Genomic DNA, 21,318 nt, shown 5'->3' on the forward strand with positions numbered 1-21,318 from the left:
TCCTGCAGTGGGAAAATGAGTGGTTTTGTTCTCCAAAACCCACCCATGTGGTGGCCTCTGACTGCAGCACTGAATTGCTTCAGTGCAGGGTTAATATAGGTCCTGGTACCTGCTTGAAGGGTTTAGACTTGATCTACAGGTCACACACTCTGTCCTCTACTAGGACTGTTGGGCTGCAAGTGAAAATAATACAGAGCAGATCTCGCTGTTGGCTGGAGGTGGCAGCACTGGACAAGCTGTGGTGGCTGCAGAAAAAGACAATGGACTAACCTGGCTGTGCTGTTTCCTGAGGTGGTGGGAATCCATGTTTGCATGTCTGCTTGTCTCTGGGGTGCTATTCCCACCCCTGTCCCTGCCAGTCAGGGAGGGAGGAGGCGAATCATATGTCCATAACTGAGCAGAAAGGAGTGGAGAAAATGCTGGGGTGTTTTTGCTGACAGGATGGTTGTTTCTGGCTCTGTTTCTCTCTCAGAACTGGGAGGCACGTTTGTTGCTGGAGAGATCGAGGGCAGTGAAGTGCCCTGACATTGCTACTCAGCTGGCAGGCACCAAGAAGGTCCAGCAGGAGCTGAGCAGGCCAGGGACACTGGAGAGGTTGCTGCCTGGCCAGGCTGAGGCCGTGGCTCGAATCAGGGCAACGTTTGCTGGACTCTACTCTCTGGACATGGTGAGTGGGGCAGGAGCAGGAGCCAGCGTGCAGGGCTGGGCTTGGCCTGGGGGGTGGGTTCTGTTTGGTTAAGAAGGTGAGGGGGCTCTGTCGTGGTCCCTGGAGGACCCTGTTGATCCTGCTGTCTGTCGAGGAGCCCCTGCTCCTCCCTGATGCTTTGCTGTGTCCATCCTTTCCTGCCAGGGAGAAGAGGGTGACAAGGTGGCTGCTGCAGCCATTGCTGACCCTGAGCGCTTCGTGCTGAAGCCCCAGCGAGAAGGGGGAGGTAGGAGCTGCTCCAGGGGCCGCGGGGGGTTTGTTGCCTTTGTCCTGTGTCCAGGAGAGGCACTGGGATGACTCTTGGTCCTGTGCTGAGGGATAAAAGGTGGAGGTCTGGTAGCTACCTGCAGCCATGGGGCTGGGCTTGGCATTAAGGTGCTGCTGCTTCTGGAGGAGCTCCCCAGGGTCGGGTGTGGGCAGCCCAGGCAGCAGGAGGGTGGGCAGGGGAGGCCTGGGGCTGTTTGGGCAGCTGGGGCTGCTGTGCTGGTGCCAGTGGCTTCTGCTGTGCTGGGAGGTGCTTGACTTGCTGGTTCTTATTATCAGGGAACAACCTCTATGGTGAAGAGCTGAGACAAGTCCTGGAGAAGATCAGAGACAGCCCTGAGAGAACCTCCTACATCTTGATGGACAAGATCAAACCACAGCCATCCATGAATTACTTGCTGAGGGCTCACAGTCCCCTGCAAGTGTCCGAGTGCATCTCAGAGCTTGGCATTTTTGGTGTCTATGTCAGGTGAGAAAACGTCTTGTACTATGGGGTGTTTAGCTGCTCCAGCCAGCACTGGGGCTGGGAGTGTTCTCCCCGTGGCTCTGTCTGAGCACAGCAGCAGGGCAGGTGTCTCTAGGGAGGTGGGAGGGACAGCGGACAGGCTGCCCCTGTCAGCAGTCCCTCAGTGCTGAGCTGCTGCTCTGAACCTGCTGCTGAGTGAGTCGTTGAAAAACCTCAGAGCTGGTGCTGGCAGTTACTGGTGTAACAGCCACGTGGAACTGGTGTGTCTCATCCCTGATTTCTGGGAGCACTTCCTGGGTTCTGGATGCAGCCACATGCTTTTCTGACACCCCGGTGATCTTGGTAAACATCTGAAGGCTTAATGCAGTTGTGTTCAACCCTAAACAGCTGCTGCTTTGGTTTAAAACCCTCCCAGGCCCACAGAAACGTTTCCATGGCTTATAAATGAAAGTCCTGCTCATACAGTTTCAGAAACAAGTCCTGTGGCAGCCTTCAGAGCCTGGCACTGGCTGAGCAGAGCAGCCAGACCAAGATGGCCCAGCTGGGAAAGGGCAGTGGTGCTGGCAAGCACAGCTCTGCAGGGATCCCTGCCTCAGCCCTGGGGCCTTTCCTGCTGCTCACCTGCCCTGGGCTGTGGCAGGAGCACGACTCAGATTGCCCCAGGTGCTCTGTGGGTGCTCAGTTGCCCTTTCCTTTGCAGACAGGGCCAGGAGCTGGTGATGAACAGGGCTGCTGGCCACCTGCTGCGGACCAAGGCCACCGAGCACGCCGATGGGGGGGTGGCAGCCGGGGTGGCTGTGCTGGACACTCCATACCTGGTGTGAGGAGGTGATGTCCTGTGCCACCCACCTTGTTCTGCTGCCCGAAGAGCTGAGCTGCCACAGCCTCTTCTCCTTAGTGTGATCTTGCCAAGGCTGACGTGCTGTGATGGGCTGTGAGGAGGGACTGTGTGGACACAACTACTCCCTTAGGGCAGCAGCTTCTCCTCTGTAATTCCTCCTGTGGGAAGAAAGGCCTTCTTTGCTCTGCCTGCTCAGGGGGCCCTTCCCCATGGACGTGCCAGCTGTGACCTTCCAGGGCTGTGGTGTTGGTCAGGGTGTTCCCCTGGGCTCTAGCCTGTGAGCAGGGACCTGTACAGCAAAGCTGGAGGGTGAGTGTTCCACACCAGGCACTGTTGCCTGTTTTGTGCTCCTTGATGCTGCATTATTTCTGGAGACACAGACACCCAAAGCCTGGGGAAGGGGAGGAGAAAGGTGGGTGTGCCAGTAGCAGCCTTCAGCTCTGGAATTTGCAGCCCAGTGCCTCAGTGCTTTCCAGGGTGAAGAGGGGAGCCCTGCCCTACAGGCCCCTGGCCCCTCCAGCCCTTTGCTCAGGTGCCACTGCCACCATTTCTATGTTTCCCTGTGCCTGAGGATCCTGCATAAGGGAAAGCTGACCTGGTGTAATTTACCCAGGGGCCTCCTGCTTGCTCTTGTTCTGCCCACCCTCTGCTTTGTTGAAGTGGGTACTCATCCTCACTCGTGCCTCAGTGCTGCCCAGGGCAGGCAGCAGTGCAGAATGCACCTGGGGTGCCCTTGGCTGCATCTGCTCCCACTGCAGGACCAGTGGCTCCCCACAGGTTGGCTTACTTAGCAATGGTGGCAGATCCCAGTGTGAGGTGACCTGGAGCCCTGTGTCACAGCTGGTGTTCTGACAAACCCTGACTCCCTGCCTTGTGCCAGTGCCTCCCACTGCACCAGGCACTGACCAGCTCCTGTGTGTGACTGATGCTACAGTTCCTGGGTGGTGGTTTTGGGGGGCTTGATTACCCCCAGCCAGAGATTAAAAGGTATGTGCAATCTGAACCGTGTTCTTGGGCCAGTCTTCTCCAAGACTAGACACAATGGGGAGCAGTTTTCCTCCTGCCTGGCCAGGCACTGCCTGTGCAGGGCCCCTCCTGCCTTTAGAGGAGGCTGCTAAAGCCAACCCAGCTCTGGTTGCAGCACAGCTCTGTCCTGGGGATGTGTCCTGGCACTTGGCTCCACCACATGACCCAGCTCAACGAGTGCCTGGAGAGCTGCTGGGGAGAGGGGTGTCAGGTAAGATGGTCTCCAGGAGGAAGCACCCTCAGCCTGGAGCTGTGGCTGCACTTCTGCTGGAGCAGCAAGTGGCTGAGAGGAGCAGGAGAGCACTGTGGCTGGAGGCAGGTGCTGGTGAGGCCTGAGCTGAAGGTGACCCTGGGGACCAGAGTGGAGAGGCTGGGGCTGGTGGGATCCATTGCTGTGTCTGGGTGAGGAGCAGGCTTGGTGTGGTGGCACAGCAGCTGGCACCAGCCCTGAGCCTCCTTTACTGTTTGTGGTGGGGTCGGTGGCACTTCCCATGAGCCCTAGTGGTGGTTGGCTGGAGAGCAGGGAGAAACTGAGGCACAGGCTCTGTCCCTGGAGTTGCAGCTTCTGCCCTTGCCCCAGTGCAGGGAGGCAGCTCAGACTGACTCACAGCCAGTGACTCCCAGTCCAGTGGGAAGGATCACAGTGGCAGGCACCTGCCCTTCCCCAAACACCCACCCTGACCCTGGCACAGTAGGTCCAGCAGCAATGTCTGTACCCTCCTCCCTCTCCCCCAAACCCCACAGCAGACAAGCACCTACAACCCCTCCTTTCCATTTCCTTGAATTTTATTCCATTTTGCATAAAATTCCAGCTGTTTCCAGCCAAAATTCCACAGCAGATGAAGAGTAACAGAGGGGGAGAGATGAGGTGGGGATCCCTGTCAAGGAGGTGGCACAATCCAGTGGTACAGAGGTGTGGGGGGTACGTGGGACACTGGCACCCATGGAAGTCAGAGCTCACAGACACGTGCTGTGCTGGTGAGAGCAGCAGGTAAGAACTGAGGCTGGGGACTTGGACAACAGCCCCTTGGAGCACCAAGCAAGACTTGCCCTGAGCACCCAGCCCTGGAGGCAGCTGCCTCATCCTTCCCAGCCAAACATCAGCTCAGGGTGTAGGCAAAGCCTGTACGTTGGCACTTGCCCTCCCCCCAAAAAAAGCTGTTGCAGCAAGTTTTAAAGCCTGTTTTACCTTTGGTTTAAGTGCAAAAAAATCGGAGGGTTCACATGCAGTTTTCATACACATCACACAAGAGGTCACTGTCTCAACTGGGGGTAGGTGTCATTCCTTGGAAGATTGGCTTTGGCAGTACCCCTGTGATGTTCAGGCTCTTGGGGTAGGAGCTTTGGGGTGTCTTCCCCATCAAAAAGCCATGGCTGATGTAAGCAAAAGTCAACTTTAATCATCTTCTACTGTTTGGTTTTTTTCCCCCTGATGAGAAAACATCAGCTGGACTAACAGCCCTGCCTGCCTTGGCTTCTGCTGGGGCAATGGTTCTGGTGTGCCATAATGCAGCTCCTGGTTGCCTGCAGAGGTAAAGGTGCCTCCAAGGGGCTTTGTTTTCCCAATTTTCCCAGCCTTTGGTATTCACAGCACCCACCCTTACCCCAGGCCTCACCAGCAGCATCCAGCTGTGCAGCCACAGGGCTGTGGGGCTCTATTGAAACATGCCAGACCAAGGCCTGTCCTCCAAGACCACACGTGGCTCCCTAACCTGTCCATAGCCAGCAAAGGACCCTGGATTGGGAAGGTGCCAGCTGGCACTGTGCAGGTAGGAAGCAGCAGATCTTGGTAGCAAATTGCTCTGCAAACCCTGGTTAAAGCACAGAGCTCCCTTGAGCCCTGCCCTGCTCCTCTTCAGAGCTCTGCTAGGCTCAGACAAGGGGTGTGAGATACAACTCCAGATGTGAGGGTGCTTTTAAGTTCTGCAGCTTGCAGCACTCCAAGGAGACAAGGAAGCTTAGCTGGTGTCTGTGCAGTGGCAGATGCACCTCCCTTCCCTGCCTGTATTGAGCAGATCCAGCCCCACTTCCCCTCCAGCCCCCAAAGTTCCTTCCCACTGTGCTAGGGCCCCTCAATTACATAAAGTTAATTAACATCCCCCCCAACCCCCAAATAAAATTAAAAATCAAGAACAAGGTGCTGAAAAGGGAGGAGGAGGAGTCCCTCTGTGCACAATACCCTTTGGAACATGATGCACACTCTCCTCCAAGGCAGGTGGGACGTGGCCTCTCCAGGACCAGCCTTCCCCTCGTTCCTGATGTTGGTACATTCAGTTCCAGAGGTGAAGGTCTCCTTCCCAGGGCTTGTTCAAGGGACCTGCTCCTCAGGATGCTGCTGCTACAGTTCTGCTCAGCAGGGCCAGGTCACACTGCTACTGCTTGGTGTCACATCTGTTGTTGAAAAGATGTTTTATGATGCCTGGGTCTGCCAAGGTGGAGATGTCCCCCAGATCTTGGTCATTTTTGGCAATCTTCCTTAATATCCGCCGGGTGATCTTCCCTGTAACGACAGCAGGAGTCGGGATCTCTTCAGCATCCTCAGCAGGAGGGGGGAGTGCCCAGACCTGTGGCATCCCTGCCTGTCCTGAGGTTGCTCCCCCCTGGACAGGAATTGAGGGCAGGAACCCCTCAGTCCTCCCAGCAGTGTCACTCACCTGAGCGGGTTTTGGGCAGGCTGGGGGCGCACTGGATGTAATCGGGTGTTGCTATCGGCCCAATTTTTTCTCTGACTGCAAAAGGTAAAAAAAAACAAAGGTATTTTCATTGCAGGTACTAGGAGATACCACACGGGTCCTTCTCAGGCAGGATGACCAAGTTAAGACAAGCACAGCCCAGCTCTGGGGGAACCTGGCAGGGCAATGCTGAGGGCTTGCTGGAGCTGAGCCTCTGGGCTGTGGGAGGGGGCAGTGAGACCCCCAAAGGGGCTGGGAGCACAGGAGCACACCCTCCCAAAGGCAAAAGGACTCCTTTTTTCATTTTCTCCATCTTCAAGAGACCTCTGTCATGGCTACACCAACCACTAGTGCCATTTTGATAAAGCATGGATTGATTTGCTTTGGGTTCCTACAGAGAAGAAACTGTTGTGGGTCCATTTACTGTATTAAATGCTACAGCCTGTTGTGGCAATTGAAGAACTCCCCAGAGACCAGAGCACAACCCCAAAGCAACCAAAGGATCCTCACAGCAAGTCAAGATGTGCCGGGGAGAGCTGTGGGAGCTGAGTCCACACAGGAGAGCACTGCTGCAAACAAAAGCCTGCCAGGTACCCCAGTCCTTCACATGCTGCCTGCTCCCAAGAGGTAGAGGAGGCATCACATGAGCAAATAAAAGCCAGGGGAACTAATTTTAGTCCTGGCCAGCCATGCTTTCAAATCAGAGAGGGTACCTTGTTGTCCACACACTCCCCAGACTACATGCACTGCATGCCCCCAAGCCCTCAACCTTTCCATCACCTCCCAGCACTGCCCTCCCTCTCTCTGCCACGTAACCTCCCCATTATCTGCCTGTTGCTACCTTGTTTTTTCAGCTCATCCATCAGGTTCTTGGTGAACTCGTGGCCATCCCTCAGGGTAACGAAGCAGTAGAGGCACTCGCCCTTCAGGGGGTGTGGGTGGCTGACCACGGCGGCCTCCGAGATGGCGCTGTGCTCCAGCAGGGCTGACTCCACCTCTGCCGTGCTCAGCAAGTGGCCTGCAAGCAAGGAGGGGCTTTACAGGGGTCCTGCAGCTGGGAGGGGTGGCAGGTGTAAAAGGCCCTAAACTATAGGGTTGAGGGCATCGATTTTATTCTCTTGACAGAAGACAAGAGTTGGAGAGGGAAACTCGTTCCAGCAGGGGCTGGGCTGCCCTGAGGGCTGCCAGGGGTCTGCTCACCTGCAGAGAGAAGACACCTCCCCTGGCTGCTCTCCCTCCCACCTTTAGGCTTCTTGAACTGATCTGTTCACAGCCAGGGGGTTAAACAAAGCACAGGCTGAGGAGGAGCTGGATTTGCTAAGAGGAGACCTGCCATCGTGGTCAGCTGGATGGTGCAGGGGAGGAAGAGGCTGAGTCTACAGAAACCAGGAACCAGCCCTGCCTGGCTCCAGGTGAACCCACTGGGAGATGAGACAATGCTGCACATCTCACTGGGCAGGGTCATGGATACAGAGCCAACCCCCATAAAGCAAGGTGGCTGTTTAGGGTTGTATCAGAAACAGATACAGAAGTGTCCTCCATAAAGCAAGGTGTCACCCTTAACTAGTGTCAGAAAGCACACTGGTCCCCACAGAAGACAACAAGAGTTGGAGAGGGAAACTCGTTCCAGCAGGGGCTGGGCTGCCCTGAGGGCTGCCAGGGGTCTGCTCACCTGCAGAGAGAAGACACCTCCCCTGGCTGCTCTCCCTCCCACCTTTAGGCTTCTTGAACTGATCTGTTCACAGCCAGGGGGTTAAACAAAGCACAGGCTGAGGAGGAGCTGGATTTGCTAAGAGGAGACCTGCCATCGTGGTCAGCTGGATGGTGCAGGGGAGGAAGAGGCTGAGTCTACAGAAACCAGGAACCAGCCCTGCCTGGCTCCAGGTGAACCCACTGGGAGATGAGACAATGCTGCACATCTCACTGGGCAGGGTCATGGATACAGAGCCAACCCCCATAAAGCAAGGTGGCTGTTTAGGGTTGTATCAGAAACAGATACAGAAGTGTCCTCCATAAAGCAAGGTGTCACCCTTAACTAGTGTCAGAAAGCACACTGGTCCCCACAGAAGACAAAACAGACAAAACTCCTTCTTACCAGAAACATTCAACATGTCATCAATTCGCCCTGTGATCCAGTAATACCCATCTTTATCTCTCCTGCAACCTACAACCAGCCAGGAATGAGAGCGTGAGGAAGCAGAGCCAGCCCTTGGAGAGACTGGTAAGGGATTCTGAGGGCAGGGCACAGCCAGGTTTCAGTGGCTGTCCCCAGGCATCTGCAGCCACCCACCCAGTCCCCAGACAGCCTTACCATCTCCTGTCACATAGTACCCAGGGAACTTCTTGAAGTAGGTGGTTTCAAAGTGCTGGTGGTTTCCATACAGCGTGCGCATTATTCCTGGCCAGGGCTGCTTGAACACCTGATGGGGGACAAAAGGCAGACCCGAGTCACAAGAGCAAAGCAGTGGCCACAGGACAGGGATGTACAGTCTTTGCACACAGTGACCGAGGTGCTGAAGGGGCAGCCCCAAGTGCTGCCACTCAGACACTTGCTGCCCAGTGTTGATCTACTGGGAAAGTCTCTCCAGGCTTGGCAGGGGGCAAGGAGCTCGGCTGGGAAGTTGTTTCCTGTCCTCCTGCCTTGCCTGTGTGTGCACTTCATAGAATCATACAACCCCAGGCTAGTTTGGGCTGGAAGGGACCTTAAAGATCATCTAGATCCAACCCCCTGCATGGGCAGGGACACCTCCCACCAGCCCAGGCTGCTCCAAGCCCCATCCAACCTGCCCTTCAACACTGCCAGGGGTGGGGCAGCCACAGCATCCTTGGGCAACCTAGGCCAGTGTCTCAGCACCCCCATAGTGAAGAATTCCCTCTCTCGGTCTAATCTTAATCTCCCCTCTTCCAGTTTTAAGCCATTCCCCCTTGTCCTCTCACTACAAGTCCTTGTAAAAAGCCAGCTGAACACTGTTTACAGCAAGTTCCCAGCGAGTACAGCAGTGAAGGGAGTTCCCAGCACCCAAGGGGGGTCCCTTGTAAGGACCCAGAATAAGCAGAGACATGTGAATTCTACCAGGAAGGTCCTAGAGCTCCCAGGAAAGGCCAAAGGGAGGGTGGGGAAGATGAGCCCTTCTTTACCAGGTAGCCTTCTGCTTCTCCTTCCAGCTCTTCCCCCGACTCGTTCAAGATGGCAGGGACCACTCCGAAGAAGGGGAACGTCTGCCATGGGGACCAGAGAGCAAGGAGACATGGAGGTGAGCCCACAACTTAAAATCCCATGAACCAGAGGGAGCAGGAGGCAGAGGAAGGGCAGCTTTGGAAAGGCTGTGGCACACGGGGCCTGTGAGCACAGCTGCATGGGGCCAGGCCTGGGATTTGGGGTGGTGGCCACCTCCCTGCATGCACCACCATCCCACCACCAGCCTGGCAGGCTGGTGACCACCAGGCCATGGTACAGACAGGGCTGGCTGCTGCTGCTGTGGCCCTGGGAGCCCTCCCTGCCCCTGAGGAGAACAGTACTCACAGCAGAACCTGGCTTCATGGGGGTGGCAGCAGGGAGGGGTGTCAGCATGTGGCCACCCTGCAGAAAGAGGCAAAAAAAGCCATGAGTTTGGGTCATGCCAACCTGTCCCACAGCTGTCTGCATCAGCTCTGGTCACATCATGTCCAAGTCAGACACCAGCTGCTTGGGGCAGTTGTGAAGATGGGACCTTGGGAAGGATATGGCAGGGGACAGGAAGCCAGGATTTGGGCATGAAGTTTTGGAGCTGCTGGGGGAGAGAAATGGGGGGAGAACAGGGTCCAGGGCAGACCTTGGCAGGGACCTTTTGGAGAGGAAAGTCTCCCATTGGAACCTGTTTGAGGTCCAGCAAAGACAAGGGGAACCAACACTTGCAGGCCACACCAGAGTCACCTGGGCAAGCAAAACAACTAGTCCAAATAGAAGCAAAGAAACACTACAGCAAAGCTGCACAGACCCAGCAGGGAGCACAAGGGAGAGGTCCCAGGGCCACCCAGGAAAGGACTCACTGTCTCAGTCTGCCAAAATGTGTCCACAATGGGGCACCTCTCTTCTCCCACCACACGGTAGTACCACAGCCAGGCCTCAGGGTTGATGGGCTCACCAACAGTCCCCAGCACCTTCAGAGACTTCCTGCTGTGCCTGCAGAGAGGAGGGGGCTGGCAGGGGCTCAGAAGGCCACCAAGAGCAGCAGATGTGGGCCTGCTGCACAGCACAGCCTGCAGGAGCCCCTGAGCTACCCAAAGTGTCTTTGGGGCTTCCAAGCATGGTTCAGGCCCTTCTTAGCCCTCTTTCATGGGGGAAGAAAGGAGCCCTCTGTGATTCTGGTGTCTCCCACTTGGTTCTAGTCCTTCCCTGGGCCAAGGAGTAGCATGTAGAGGGGCTCTTTGGGGGGGAAGAAAGGAGCCCTCTGTGATTCTGGTGTCTCCCACTTGGTTCTAGTCCTTCCCTGGGCCAAGGAGTAGCATGTAGAGGGGCTCTTTGCCCAACACAACTCTGAGCTTTGGGTCAGGAGCAGGAGAACCTGCAGCTCTGAGATTAGCTGCAGCATATGGTGAAAGTGGAGGACGTGCTCAGAAGAGCCATCATGAAGTGAGTGTCAGGAGTGCAGAAACACAGCCTGCATAGAAGGCAGAAGATCTTGGTCTCTCCAGAAAATGGAAGCTGCTGCTTAGAGGGGAAGCTGGGGTCCCTGGTTCCCCATCAGGAGCCTCTGGCTGTGCCAAAGCCAGGGATCCCCATGCCACTGGGGACAGGCACTCACTTTTTGACAGGCTCATCCCCGTGCTTCATCAGCAGCCGGATGGCTGTGGGTGCTGTGTAGAACTTGGTCACCTTGTACTTGTCAATGATGCTCCACATTCGCCCAACGTCTGGGTAGGTGGGGACACCTTCAAACTGAGAGGAGACAGGGCAGTGACACAGCCATTCCTCACTGCTCCTGGCCTACAGCCCCTTCCCAAGCAGGAGGAGCAGAAAGCAAAAGGGATAAGCAGCTGGACCTTAGCATGTCTTTATAGGAATGCCAGGAGCACCACACAGTGAAACCAGCCCAGTCCAGTAATCCTTCTTATGGCTTTCTTGGGATGGATTTGGCATCACCCCACTCCAGGTGTCAGAACAAATGTCCCCAAAGCACTCGGGCAGCAGGGGCACTTGGGGTCTACCACAGTGACACAGCCCTACCAGCCCAAAAGACCCTGCCCACATGGTTAAGGGCAAGAGGTCCCAACACAGTGACAGAACCACAACTCAAAAGTACCAAGAACCCCCAAAAGACATCCCCAGCATGACAGTGATTTTCCTGCTTGCATTTGCCCAGGAAGTCTTGGGCACAGGCCTCTGACCCCCTGGTCTGTGTACAAGATCCAGCCATACACTGCCAAAGGAGACACAGGAACAGGAGTTAAATGCAGGTTGTCAAACCAGCACCAGTAGTGAAAACATGCTCCTGATCCAGCTTTTGCTTTACCCTGCAGCAGCCCTGTCTTCCCTGCTACACAAAGCTTGTACTTTTAAAAGAAGAAAACAAGGGAGGATTTGAAAAATTAACCAACCAAAAGCCACACACAAACTAGTCCCACCACCTGCCACTGAGTGCTCACCCAGGCTCTCCTTGGAGACCATCACCCTTCCTGACAGAGCCCATGGCACTGCACACAAGGGAGAGGCACATTCATCACAGTGCAGGGATGCATCTCAGCACCACCATCTCCACTTCTCTGGAGTAAAAGCAACCAGCTGCCACCCAGCACTCACCAGCACGCTGGTTGCCCCGTTTGCCAAGGGTCCATAAGTGAGGTAGGAATGGCCCGTTATCCATCCAACATCAGCTGTGCACCAGTAGACATCCTCAGGTTGGTAATCAAACACATATTTAAACGAGGTGGCAGCATAAAGCATGTATCCACCCACTGTATGCAGGACACCCTAGGAGGAGAAGGCACAGATGTCAGGACAAGCTCCCATCAGGGCCCTCACCCTGCCAGGCCAAGCTGCGCATCGCTGGCCCACTGAGCTCCAACAGCAGCTGAGCAGGAATCACCAGCACAGCCCCTTTCCCAAGACCTCTGTGGCTTTTCTTCTTACTGAGGCCTCTCAATGTGCCCCTCACCAGTCCCCTCAGCTGAGGGGGTGCTGCAGTTGGAGCTGGGCAGCATACCTTGGGTTTCCCAGTTGAGCCGCTTGTGTAGAGGATGAAGAGCTCGTCCTCCGAGTCACACCACTCGGGCTCGCACTCCGTGCTGGCACTGCTCATCATCTCGTGCCACCACAGGTCCGTGGCTGGGTTCCAGGGGGTCTGGGAAAAGCAGAAGATTAGAACCAGGCCCACCCAAAAGCAAGAGATTGGGGGGGACGAGGGGTGCAGCCCCAGCCTCGCCCGCCCTCATGGACCATCGAGGCAGATGTTCAACAGCACAACTGCTGCATCAGAGCTGTTTACTGCAAACCATGCACCAGAGCTGCAGATCCTTCTCCAGAGGCTCCTTTTCCCAGCCAACAGCCACGAGAAAATCCTTTAAACACGGTTTGGCTGCAAGACCTGAAGCAGATCGTCCAAACCACCAGGGGCACTGAGAAGCCACTCTCAGCAGCAGCCAGGAGAGGGCCCGCAGCAGCTGCTGCCAGCTCCCTCAGCAAACAGGCTCCTCCTGGGCTGCCCTGGAACAGCCAAGCACCAGCCTCACTTGGCACAGCCACGCAGCCACCAGGCCCACACACCCTCCAGGGACACCTACAGCAGCACGGCCCCAGGCAGACCTGAAAATAATGTGTTATCTGGATTTTAAGGTAATTACCCTGATGAGAAGTGACTGCTCCAAGGCAGAACCACTTGCGCTGGCCACACACGTGTGTGAGGGCAGGCACACTGACCCAGAGCCTTCCAGCTCCCAGCTGGAGCACATCTCCTCCTTGCAGGGCTACAGTCCATGACTCCCTCAGCTGGGGGGCACAGAGAGCAGCCACGGGGTCACACGGTGACCCTCTGCAGCTGTAAAGATGTTCACATGGCGTTTGGAGGCAGCAGGACCCCAGGGCCTGGTATGAGCTCCTGCACATGTAGTGCAGGGGACACGAGCTGCTTGACAGCTCAGCATATCCAAGCCTACTTGGAAAGCTCTCACGGATCCCCAGGGCTCCTGGCTTTAACTGGGGAAGCAGTTTCCACAAGTCTGTCCCACCAGCAAGCTCTCAGCAAAGCACCAGCTCAAACAAGCCCCAGGCAGGCTCATATTATCCCATCTGAGAGTGGCTTCCTTGCATCCCTCCTTCAAGGATCCCTCCATTTTAGCACCCAACCTCCAGTCCCTCACGGAGGAGGTCAGACCCACAGCACAGCACACAGCCCCTGAGGCCAGGACTGCCTCTGCCTGCCTGCTCAGCTGGTCCTTGGATGGGGCAGGCAGAGTTCACATGCTGGGTATGAAGCTCCAGGTTTGCTGCCCATGGCACATCATGGATGTGCCCATGGACGGTCCCTGCCAGCCTGGCCACAAAAGGAAGCACCTTTTAGAAGGCAGAGAGATGAACCATCACGCACTGACAGGGCATCCAGTGGCCCTGCAGTTCCCCTGTCAGCACAGTGCTGCAGATTTGTTTCCAGCAGCTCAGCTGGCACGCTGCACTCCCCGGGAACCATGGGGAGCTCTGGCCAAGCAGCGAGTGGTTTCCATGGCTAACGTGCAGCTCTGGTAGCCGGGTTAGGGAGGCACGTGTGGCCGTGCAGAGTCAGCGTTAGGAAGGTGGAGCTCCCGAGCTCCGAAGGGGGAAGCAGAGGGGACGTGCCACGAGAAGGAAGGCAGTGCTGTATGTAAATACCTTGGGATGGAGTCTGTCTGAGCTCTCAGTCTTTTTTTCCTGTTAAAAATCCACAAAGAGGGTGTGAAAGTCGAGAAGCAGAGGATCCACACGGGGCTTTGCAGGCGGGGGAGATGGAAGCCCACAGACCTGGATGCTGGGAAACGGTCCCAGCAGGCTGGACAGTGCTTAGATCCAGGGCCAGGCCAGGAGATGCTCTGAGCCTGCATTTCCATTGCCTTCCCTGGCAGGTGGCAGAGGCCACCCCCTGCCCCTGGGTTCCCAGCTGGGAACAGCAGCACAGTGCCAGCACAGAGATTGCCCCACAACGGCACGGGAAGAATGTGCTCCCATGGGAAAGCCATCCTTCATGGTGTCTGAACAAGGAGAGCAGCAAGAGCCAAAGGGTCCTGCCTCCCTTCCCCTAAGACATTCTGCACAATAACTTCACCAACACCAACTAGTGCAAGGACAAGTTTCCCTGCAACTGCCTGACCAGGGAAACCTCGCATGGGGAGGCTGGTCTGCTCCAGTTTTTCCACCCTGTTTGCAGCCCTTGCAAAAGAAGGGGCAGAGGAGGCCAGTGTAACACAGCCAAGCTGGCAAACACTGAGCAACAACCCTGTGAAATTAACACAGCTGAAGGAGCAAAATTAACTCAAAGATACAGAAGCTGCTGGACTTCTTGTTCCAGGGATGTGCGCACACAGTCCCTGCTGAAAGCAGAACCCAAAGCTAAAATGGTCTCCCCAAAACACAACCTTCTGAGGAAGCAGCAGCCTGGGGATAACCCAATGCAAATAGTCACCAAACACAGAGAGACAAAAGACACCATTGCAAAGACATAGAGCTGTCTGGCAGCTGAAAGCAACCTGCCTCTGCAGCAGATGAAGGCAGCAGGTCGCTGCTGGGCCACACACCAGCTTCAGGAGCTCAGCAGGCAGCCACAGCTCCCCCACACCTTCTCCTGCTTCCACCCTGATATCACCACATGTCTCTGGCCCACCACATCCTCTGGTTTCAGTTGCAAGGGAAAGCCCCAGCCTCAACAGCTGACACTGTGCCAGCTACATAGTCTGTGCTGCTCTCAGCGTAGGATTGTTGTCACGTGGGGGGCTGTGCTGCACTCCCACCACCAGCACAGATCTGGTTTTCCTCTCCTGCTTCCACTGCCACAGCTACAGTGCAGAACAGCATTGGTCTTGGCACAAAAAGGGAGATAGAGTGTTAGGAAGGAAAAGTCCTTCACTGGACAGGGGGAAACAGGCATCTTGTTCTTGTGGCTGTGGAAGATGCAGCCTGCTGTGCTCCCAGGGGCTGGCAGCCAGTGATGGTGTTAGGGGAAGCAGCAGGGAAAGGACCTTGGTACGGCAAGGGGACCATTTTTCAGACCACATGCAACACAACAACAGCCAGGAGGGGAGCAAACAGGAACAGGAGTCAGAGAACAGGAGCATCCAGGGTTTGCATTGATGGATTTGCTGGGATCAAGCTCATAGCAAAAAAATCCTCCTTCCAACCCCCCAGGAACATACCTGTATGTCCCGGCACAGCCTTTTGAGAGGGGGAGACTTGCTGCACGTCCCATCCACCACTGTCTCTTCCTTCCCCAGGTGCTTCACCACGATGCAGTTCTTCAGAGCAAAGCCCCTGTAAGAGGCAGGAGCTGTCAGGTCAGGCTGTTGAGGCAGGGGCTGAGCCTGCCCTTTGTGGCCCTTGCAGGCAGGGCAGCCCCAGCTGCTCCCATTGAGCACATGGCACCGTGCACACCCTGAGCACACCAGGCACTGCCAAGGGACACCAGGCACAGGAACACAGCTCAGAGAATAGGAAAGGAGCTGTGCACAGATTACTGGGGATTGATTGCTCTGGAGGAAGGGGGATCCCAGAAGCAACTCTCACAGGTCACTGCTTGGGAGATTCCTTACAAATCCCTAGCTTGCCCATCCGTGACCACAAACAAGACCCCCCACAGCACCCAGGAGATAGCAGGTGCTCCCATCCCTAGGTGCTCCACCCCATCCCACAACTAACTGATTCAGGAGGAGGAAAGGCTTCCAAAGCCAAATTATAAGGGAAGAGTGGGTGTTTGTCCCCTCATGAGGGCCAAAACAAACTACTCATAATGCAAACAAAATTGCAGAATCATAGAATCACAGACTGGTTTGGGTTGGAAGGGACCTTAAAGACTGTCTACTTTCAAACCCCCCTGCCATGAGCACAGGCACCTCCCACCAGACCAGGTTGCTCCAAGCCCCATCCAACCTGGCCCCAAACACTTCCATGGATGGGGCAGCCACAACTTCCTTGGGCAACCTGTTCCAATGTCTCACGACCTTTATAGTGAAGAATTCCCTCTCAATGTCTAACCCAAATCTACCCTCATGATCTTATCTTCCTTCAAACCTGCCAGGGTACCAACACACTCTTTTTATCAGTTACTTCCCAACTTCATGATCACTTCTGTCCTCCCAGGTACCTACTTTTACAGACATATAAACTTACATTTTCAAGTTTTAAATGCTTTTAAAGGGTTTGAATCCCTAACATGGAGACTACCTGCCCTAAATTTTCATGTTTGATCTAACTTAAAAGAACACGTACGGTCTCATACAAGCTATGCAGACACTGTGTCTATAAGCCTGGCAAAGTCATTTCATCCAGATTATTTCCCTTTCTCTAAAATCTGATGATAGATCTGTCTAGCTCTTTATGGTTTACAGTATTTCAGTGAAGATGCATAAAAAAATGAAAGCAGCTTCACCACACGTGTGTACAGTCAGGCCCTGATCAGGTGCACCATGCCAACCGGAGTGCCCATTCCTGTTCACACAGCCACTTCCCAAACCTGAATTGTTTCTGGGTTATTTAATTACTGACAAATTAGTGGCTTTGGAGCAAGACTTCAGCCTCATCTCAACGTGCCCATGGCACTGTGTTCACAATGATGGTGCATATTCCCCTCCAGGCCAAGAGCAGAACTGGGTGATCTGCCCCAGGCCATAACGATGAGGATCAGCCTGTCTGCTGCAAATCCTCCCATCCAATACTTGTGCCTCCAGGCCAGAAAGGACACGAGGAAAGCTAAAGGAATATATTTTTAGGACAAGGGAGTTGAAGCATATGTTACTTCTGAAATGCTCATGAATGTAGTTCAGCTCATGTTTGACCTGCTGCAGTCTGCCCACCTATGAAAACTCCCATGTCTCAGAGCAGATTCTGGCAGCAATGGCCTTCTTAGAAGGGAATCCAGACTTACTTGTCTTTACATTTCTGCAGGGCTTCATCTGCAATCTGCTTCAGGTTGACAAGCTTGTCCCCTCGATAAAAGGCATCTGCAACATGGTGAGGAAAACATTAGAGGGGCATGACAGCCCAGGCAGCCTGGGACAGCTGGAAGCAACAGGCAGTTTCAGGAGGACAGAGCCAGCTCATGCACTGGAGTGAGGGAAAGCAGACAGGCAGCTGATGGGAAAGGTTTCCCAATATACCCCTTTAGCCAAGAGAAATGGTGAAATTCCTTCCCTGGGAGAGGTTCCAATTTGTCCTGGATGTCTCTTGGGAGTTGTCTGTGGGAAATAATCCAATGCAGCCAGAACACAGTTTAGTGGGTCCTGTCCATGCCATGGACCTACTGATAAAAAAACTCTATTTTCTGCAGTATTGCAAGAAACAGTTGAAGAAATGCAGTGGGTCAAATGCAAACACTACCACTTCCCTGATTCCTTGCCTTACAAGGCTGAGAGTTGCAGGAGAAAGATCCTTGAAATGGGGAAGGGAGGGCACACTCATATTAAGACTGCCTCATAAATGATACAGCTTGCAAACATCTGTCTGATTTGGAAGAGGAACATGGATGAGCAGCGTTTGGAAACATGTCATTAGCAGCTGGTGACATCATGCTTTACAGGACACAGTGGGAGGGCTGCTCAGATGCTTCACTGCACGTTCAGAGTGGAAGACAGAACTCAAGCACAGCTACAAGCAGTGCAACTGCCTTGTGGCAGCTCAGCTGAAGCCCTGCCCCTTCCATTTCCAAGTGTGTTTGACTTTTGGAATAAAGATGTTTCAGACAGGCAACAGGAATGGCTCAGGGGCACTGATGCATGTTGTACCTGCTGTGATGAGGAGAGAACAACCACAGTCCAAGATACGCTCACAAAGAGACTCTGCTGAGAAACCTGCAAACTGACAGAGATCACACAACCAAGTCAGCAGGAACACAAAAAAATAAGCAAAAAATAACCCCAAAAACCCAACAGCAGCTATGCAGTTCACCCATGGGGAGCATCACCACCAGGCACTGAGAGCTAAAGGAGCTCATTCCACGGCAGCACCTTAATTCAGTTTCCATCCCTCTCATGGTCAAACACCATCTTTCCAGCTCCTCTCCCAAAACTAAGAGCTGCTCCCCCAAAAAGCTCAGCATCCAGAGCAACACAAAGGGCGTGTTCCTACCACAATGGAGTGCAGAGCTCCAATCCTGGCACAGGCAAGCATGGCTACCACCAGCTCCAGGATCATGGGCATGTAAATGGAAATTCGGTCTCCTTTTCTCACACCTGTGGAGGGAAAAATGGTTTATCCAAATGAAAAGGTCACATCTTAAAACAAAATAATTTAAGAATCAACTACTGATTTTAAATCAACACAATAAAGCTTCAGCTGGAGTTAGAGCTTCATGCCCTGTGGCTCTTGTAACATGACTGCAATGAACACTCCACGTTCCCATTGGACACAGACCTTGAAGGAGGCAGAAATGGAACCAGTGCCCACTGCCTGTTGGAAAAGGAAGCTTTGAGCACAGATTTCTGCCCTGTACAACTGACATGAACTACAGTGATCAGTTTTCACAGACAGAGCCAGAGAGGAATCTCCAAGAGTGCACTGCAGAGCAAACCCACATCCACTCTGCTCTCCAGCTGTGGAGCGCAGTGAAGCACTTTGCACAGAATTACTCAACAGACTGGCAAACCACTCAAAAAATGAATGCAACCTCCAGAACCCTGGTCTGATGCCTTCCCAGTATCCAACCTTCCCTCTTGCTTCAGCTGCCTACCTTGGCTGCGGAGGACGTTGGCAAACTGACAGACTTTGTGCAGCAACTCACTGTATGTGATTTTTGCAGAATCCCCAGGTTCGTTCCCTTCCCTGGAAAAGGAAGGTAGTATTTGTTATTTTACAGGCATTACCAGGAAGAGTGACACTACAAATTCAGAGGTACTGCTTTGGATAATGTGCGTGTCCTCACCTGCCCTTTCAAGCACAGATAACCAAACCCCAGAAATCCAACCCTGGCCTAAAGTTTTACAGTCGTAGGAAAATTTAGTCCAAAGTCCCCTCTGTAGATCACTACACCTGAAAGTGACTGAACACATGCAGTGGAATTCCATGGTACTTTTAGAGAGGCAAGATGGGTCCAACAGAAGCAAAACTAAGAGAACCAAAGCCTTCTGAGGAGCAAGCTGGGGTTTATGGCATGGCACCCTAGCTCACATGCAGTGAACACTGACCAATGTTGTCATACAACAACATCCAGCCCTTAAATACCTGCCCTCTGATGGGCTGGGATGGGATGCCAAGAGCTGTCTGATTTTCCAAGGTCACATATAAATATACCCGTATGTATCCACACAGTGTCATGCCTGCTGTGCATGGAGGACCTCTCCATGGTCCTCCACAAACAGCTCTGGGCTGCTGCAGGTGGCAGTTCAGTGGGACCTTGTCACCAGACACAGCAATGGGAAGAAAAGCCAAAAGCTGGAATGGGAATGTCACATCCCCCCAGGAAATGGTTTGCTACTGAAGTAAAAACCAGCTAATTTTCATGTGGCACAAGGCGTCAGCCATGCAAATGAGGTGGCACTCCCAACAGATCAGGAGATCAAGGAAGAATTTGAACTGACTTCACACTCCCACACCCAGGAAGGAGGAAGCCACTTTCCCAGGTCTCTTCTGGAGGAAGCCAGCACAGAAACAATGATGCATGAAAGAATCATGCCTCATGAAAGTATCACTCTGACCTGAAAGTCCCCCTGGAAAAGTGTCTCCTTGAGTATGTGGTGCCAAATGAAACACAACACTGGTACAAAATATCTCTTAAAGACAATTATAATGCTTCCAAATGCAGGCTGGAGTATCCCAGCCTACTGATCTCCAAAGATCTCTGCCCCCAGCCCAGCATGGAACTGCAGAACAGGGACAGGGAGGAGGGACCCCCTTGGCCCATTGCAACCTTTATTAAGAGAGAAACGTGTTAGGAGGAAAGACCAGCACAGCCTGTCCCATCTGGAAGGCTTCTCCTGCAAGGCAGGCAGCCAGGCCACACCAAACTGTGGCTCCTGGGGTGAGCAGCCCTGCCTGCCCCCTCTGGGCACGACTATGTGTCCCCCCACACATGGCACATGGGAGAGACAGGGACCTGTCCTGAGCCACCCGGCCACAGACACTGCTCTGACACCCCTGCTCTCCCTGCACACATCTCAAACACACCAGATTCTCCTCCCTGCTGGACTTTAGGAGGGAAATTGATGCCAGGGAACGTTTCCAGGGCTGCCCTCCAAGCCAGCACACACGGGGCATCCTGAGAGAAATGTACAGCAAAGTCAAAGAGAAATTAAAACTCTTGCAAGGATTTTCAAAGGGCTTTCAAAGTCCTCTCCATTCATTCACATGATTGTAAAAGAGCTCCACTAGCACCAGAGGGGGAAACCTCAGGCTTCAGATTTTAACATGATCTTGTGCTTAATGGGAAATGAGTCACATCCACATTTCTGCAGGACGAGACTTCTCCTTTCACCACTTCTCCAGCAAAGGCCTCTGAGCAGTCTCTCAAGAGGCCATTGCTTTAAGTCTCCCCACATCTGAAAACAGTTTGGAGTGCCCACAGCTACACTCAGCAGGCTACAGCAGCACTCAGAGAGAGCTCTGTCCTTTTCTCTGGCACAAAAGCCCAGGGAATTATGTATTTTAGCCTGGGCATGTAAAGGAATGCCCACTCACACGCTACTCACTACTCTGTGCGTCAGAAGGGAGCCTGTAAATTCCTGGCAGCAAAGTTCTGAGAGCAGCATCTTCCCATCAGCACCCGTCAGAGAGCAGCAAGGGAGGTCAGTCTTGAGCCTCTCACATGGACTTCCTTGTCCAAATTAAGTTGAAAAAGAAATAAAAATATAATGAAACCCCTCACATTTCTGAAAACGTGACTGCAGGGCTCACCTCCATTCCCCCAGCCTGCAGCCCAACCTGCAGAATCCAACATTCCCCAGATATATCCTTTTTTAAGATCTGGTGATGAAAAACAGTTGGCAGCAGCACTGCAGGGACTGCATGTGTGTGATCTTGGATCTAACAGCAAGCCCTCTTCTGAAATGAAAAAACACCTTTCAGCTCCCCAAACCTGCCAGATACATTATTAGATGAAATACACAGTGAAACAAAGTTTGAGTCTGATGTTTTTCTCATTTCCCTCAAGCTGAGTCATGCATTTAGCAACTAGTAATACAAAATTTGACAGTGTTACCT

At 53.7% G+C, this 21,318-nt stretch overlaps 2 protein-coding genes across 2 annotated transcripts in view; one reads left to right on the top strand and one right to left on the bottom strand.

The window, feature by feature from the left end:
- The window catches only part of GSS (glutathione synthetase), an 18,644-nt gene extending 16,384 nt beyond the window's left edge, over positions 1-2,260 (top strand). Inside the window, exons 12-15 of the mRNA XM_009998391.1 lie at positions 473-667; positions 851-932; positions 1,250-1,439; positions 2,137-2,260. Of these exons, the coding sequence (XP_009996693.1) occupies positions 473-667; positions 851-932; positions 1,250-1,439; positions 2,137-2,260 (591 nt within the window). The remainder of the gene's footprint in view (positions 1-472; positions 668-850; positions 933-1,249; positions 1,440-2,136) is intronic.
- Positions 2,261-5,675: 3,415 nt separating this feature from the next.
- The window catches only part of ACSS2 (acyl-CoA synthetase short-chain family member 2), a 29,742-nt gene continuing 14,099 nt past the window's right edge, over positions 5,676-21,318 (bottom strand). The window contains exons 2-18 of the mRNA XM_009998383.1: positions 18,854-18,945; positions 18,253-18,356; positions 17,910-17,982; positions 17,054-17,129; positions 15,330-15,444; positions 13,816-13,854; positions 12,158-12,295; positions 11,755-11,925; positions 10,760-10,893; positions 10,005-10,137; positions 9,499-9,555; positions 9,114-9,194; positions 8,287-8,395; positions 8,071-8,139; positions 6,817-6,993; positions 5,958-6,032; positions 5,676-5,803 (exon numbers count right to left, since the gene is read on the bottom strand). Of these exons, the coding sequence (XP_009996685.1) occupies positions 5,676-5,803; positions 5,958-6,032; positions 6,817-6,993; positions 8,071-8,139; positions 8,287-8,395; positions 9,114-9,194; positions 9,499-9,555; positions 10,005-10,137; positions 10,760-10,893; positions 11,755-11,925; positions 12,158-12,295; positions 13,816-13,854; positions 15,330-15,444; positions 17,054-17,129; positions 17,910-17,982; positions 18,253-18,356; positions 18,854-18,945 (1,771 nt within the window). The remainder of the gene's footprint in view (positions 5,804-5,957; positions 6,033-6,816; positions 6,994-8,070; positions 8,140-8,286; positions 8,396-9,113; positions 9,195-9,498; positions 9,556-10,004; positions 10,138-10,759; positions 10,894-11,754; positions 11,926-12,157; positions 12,296-13,815; positions 13,855-15,329; positions 15,445-17,053; positions 17,130-17,909; positions 17,983-18,252; positions 18,357-18,853; positions 18,946-21,318) is intronic.

The sequence above is a fragment of the Chaetura pelagica genome, unplaced genomic scaffold (assembly GCF_000747805.2).
Source record: "Chaetura pelagica isolate M959 unplaced genomic scaffold, ChaPel_1.0 scaffold415, whole genome shotgun sequence".
In the NCBI taxonomy this organism is placed as follows: domain Eukaryota; kingdom Metazoa; phylum Chordata; class Aves; order Apodiformes; family Apodidae; genus Chaetura; species Chaetura pelagica.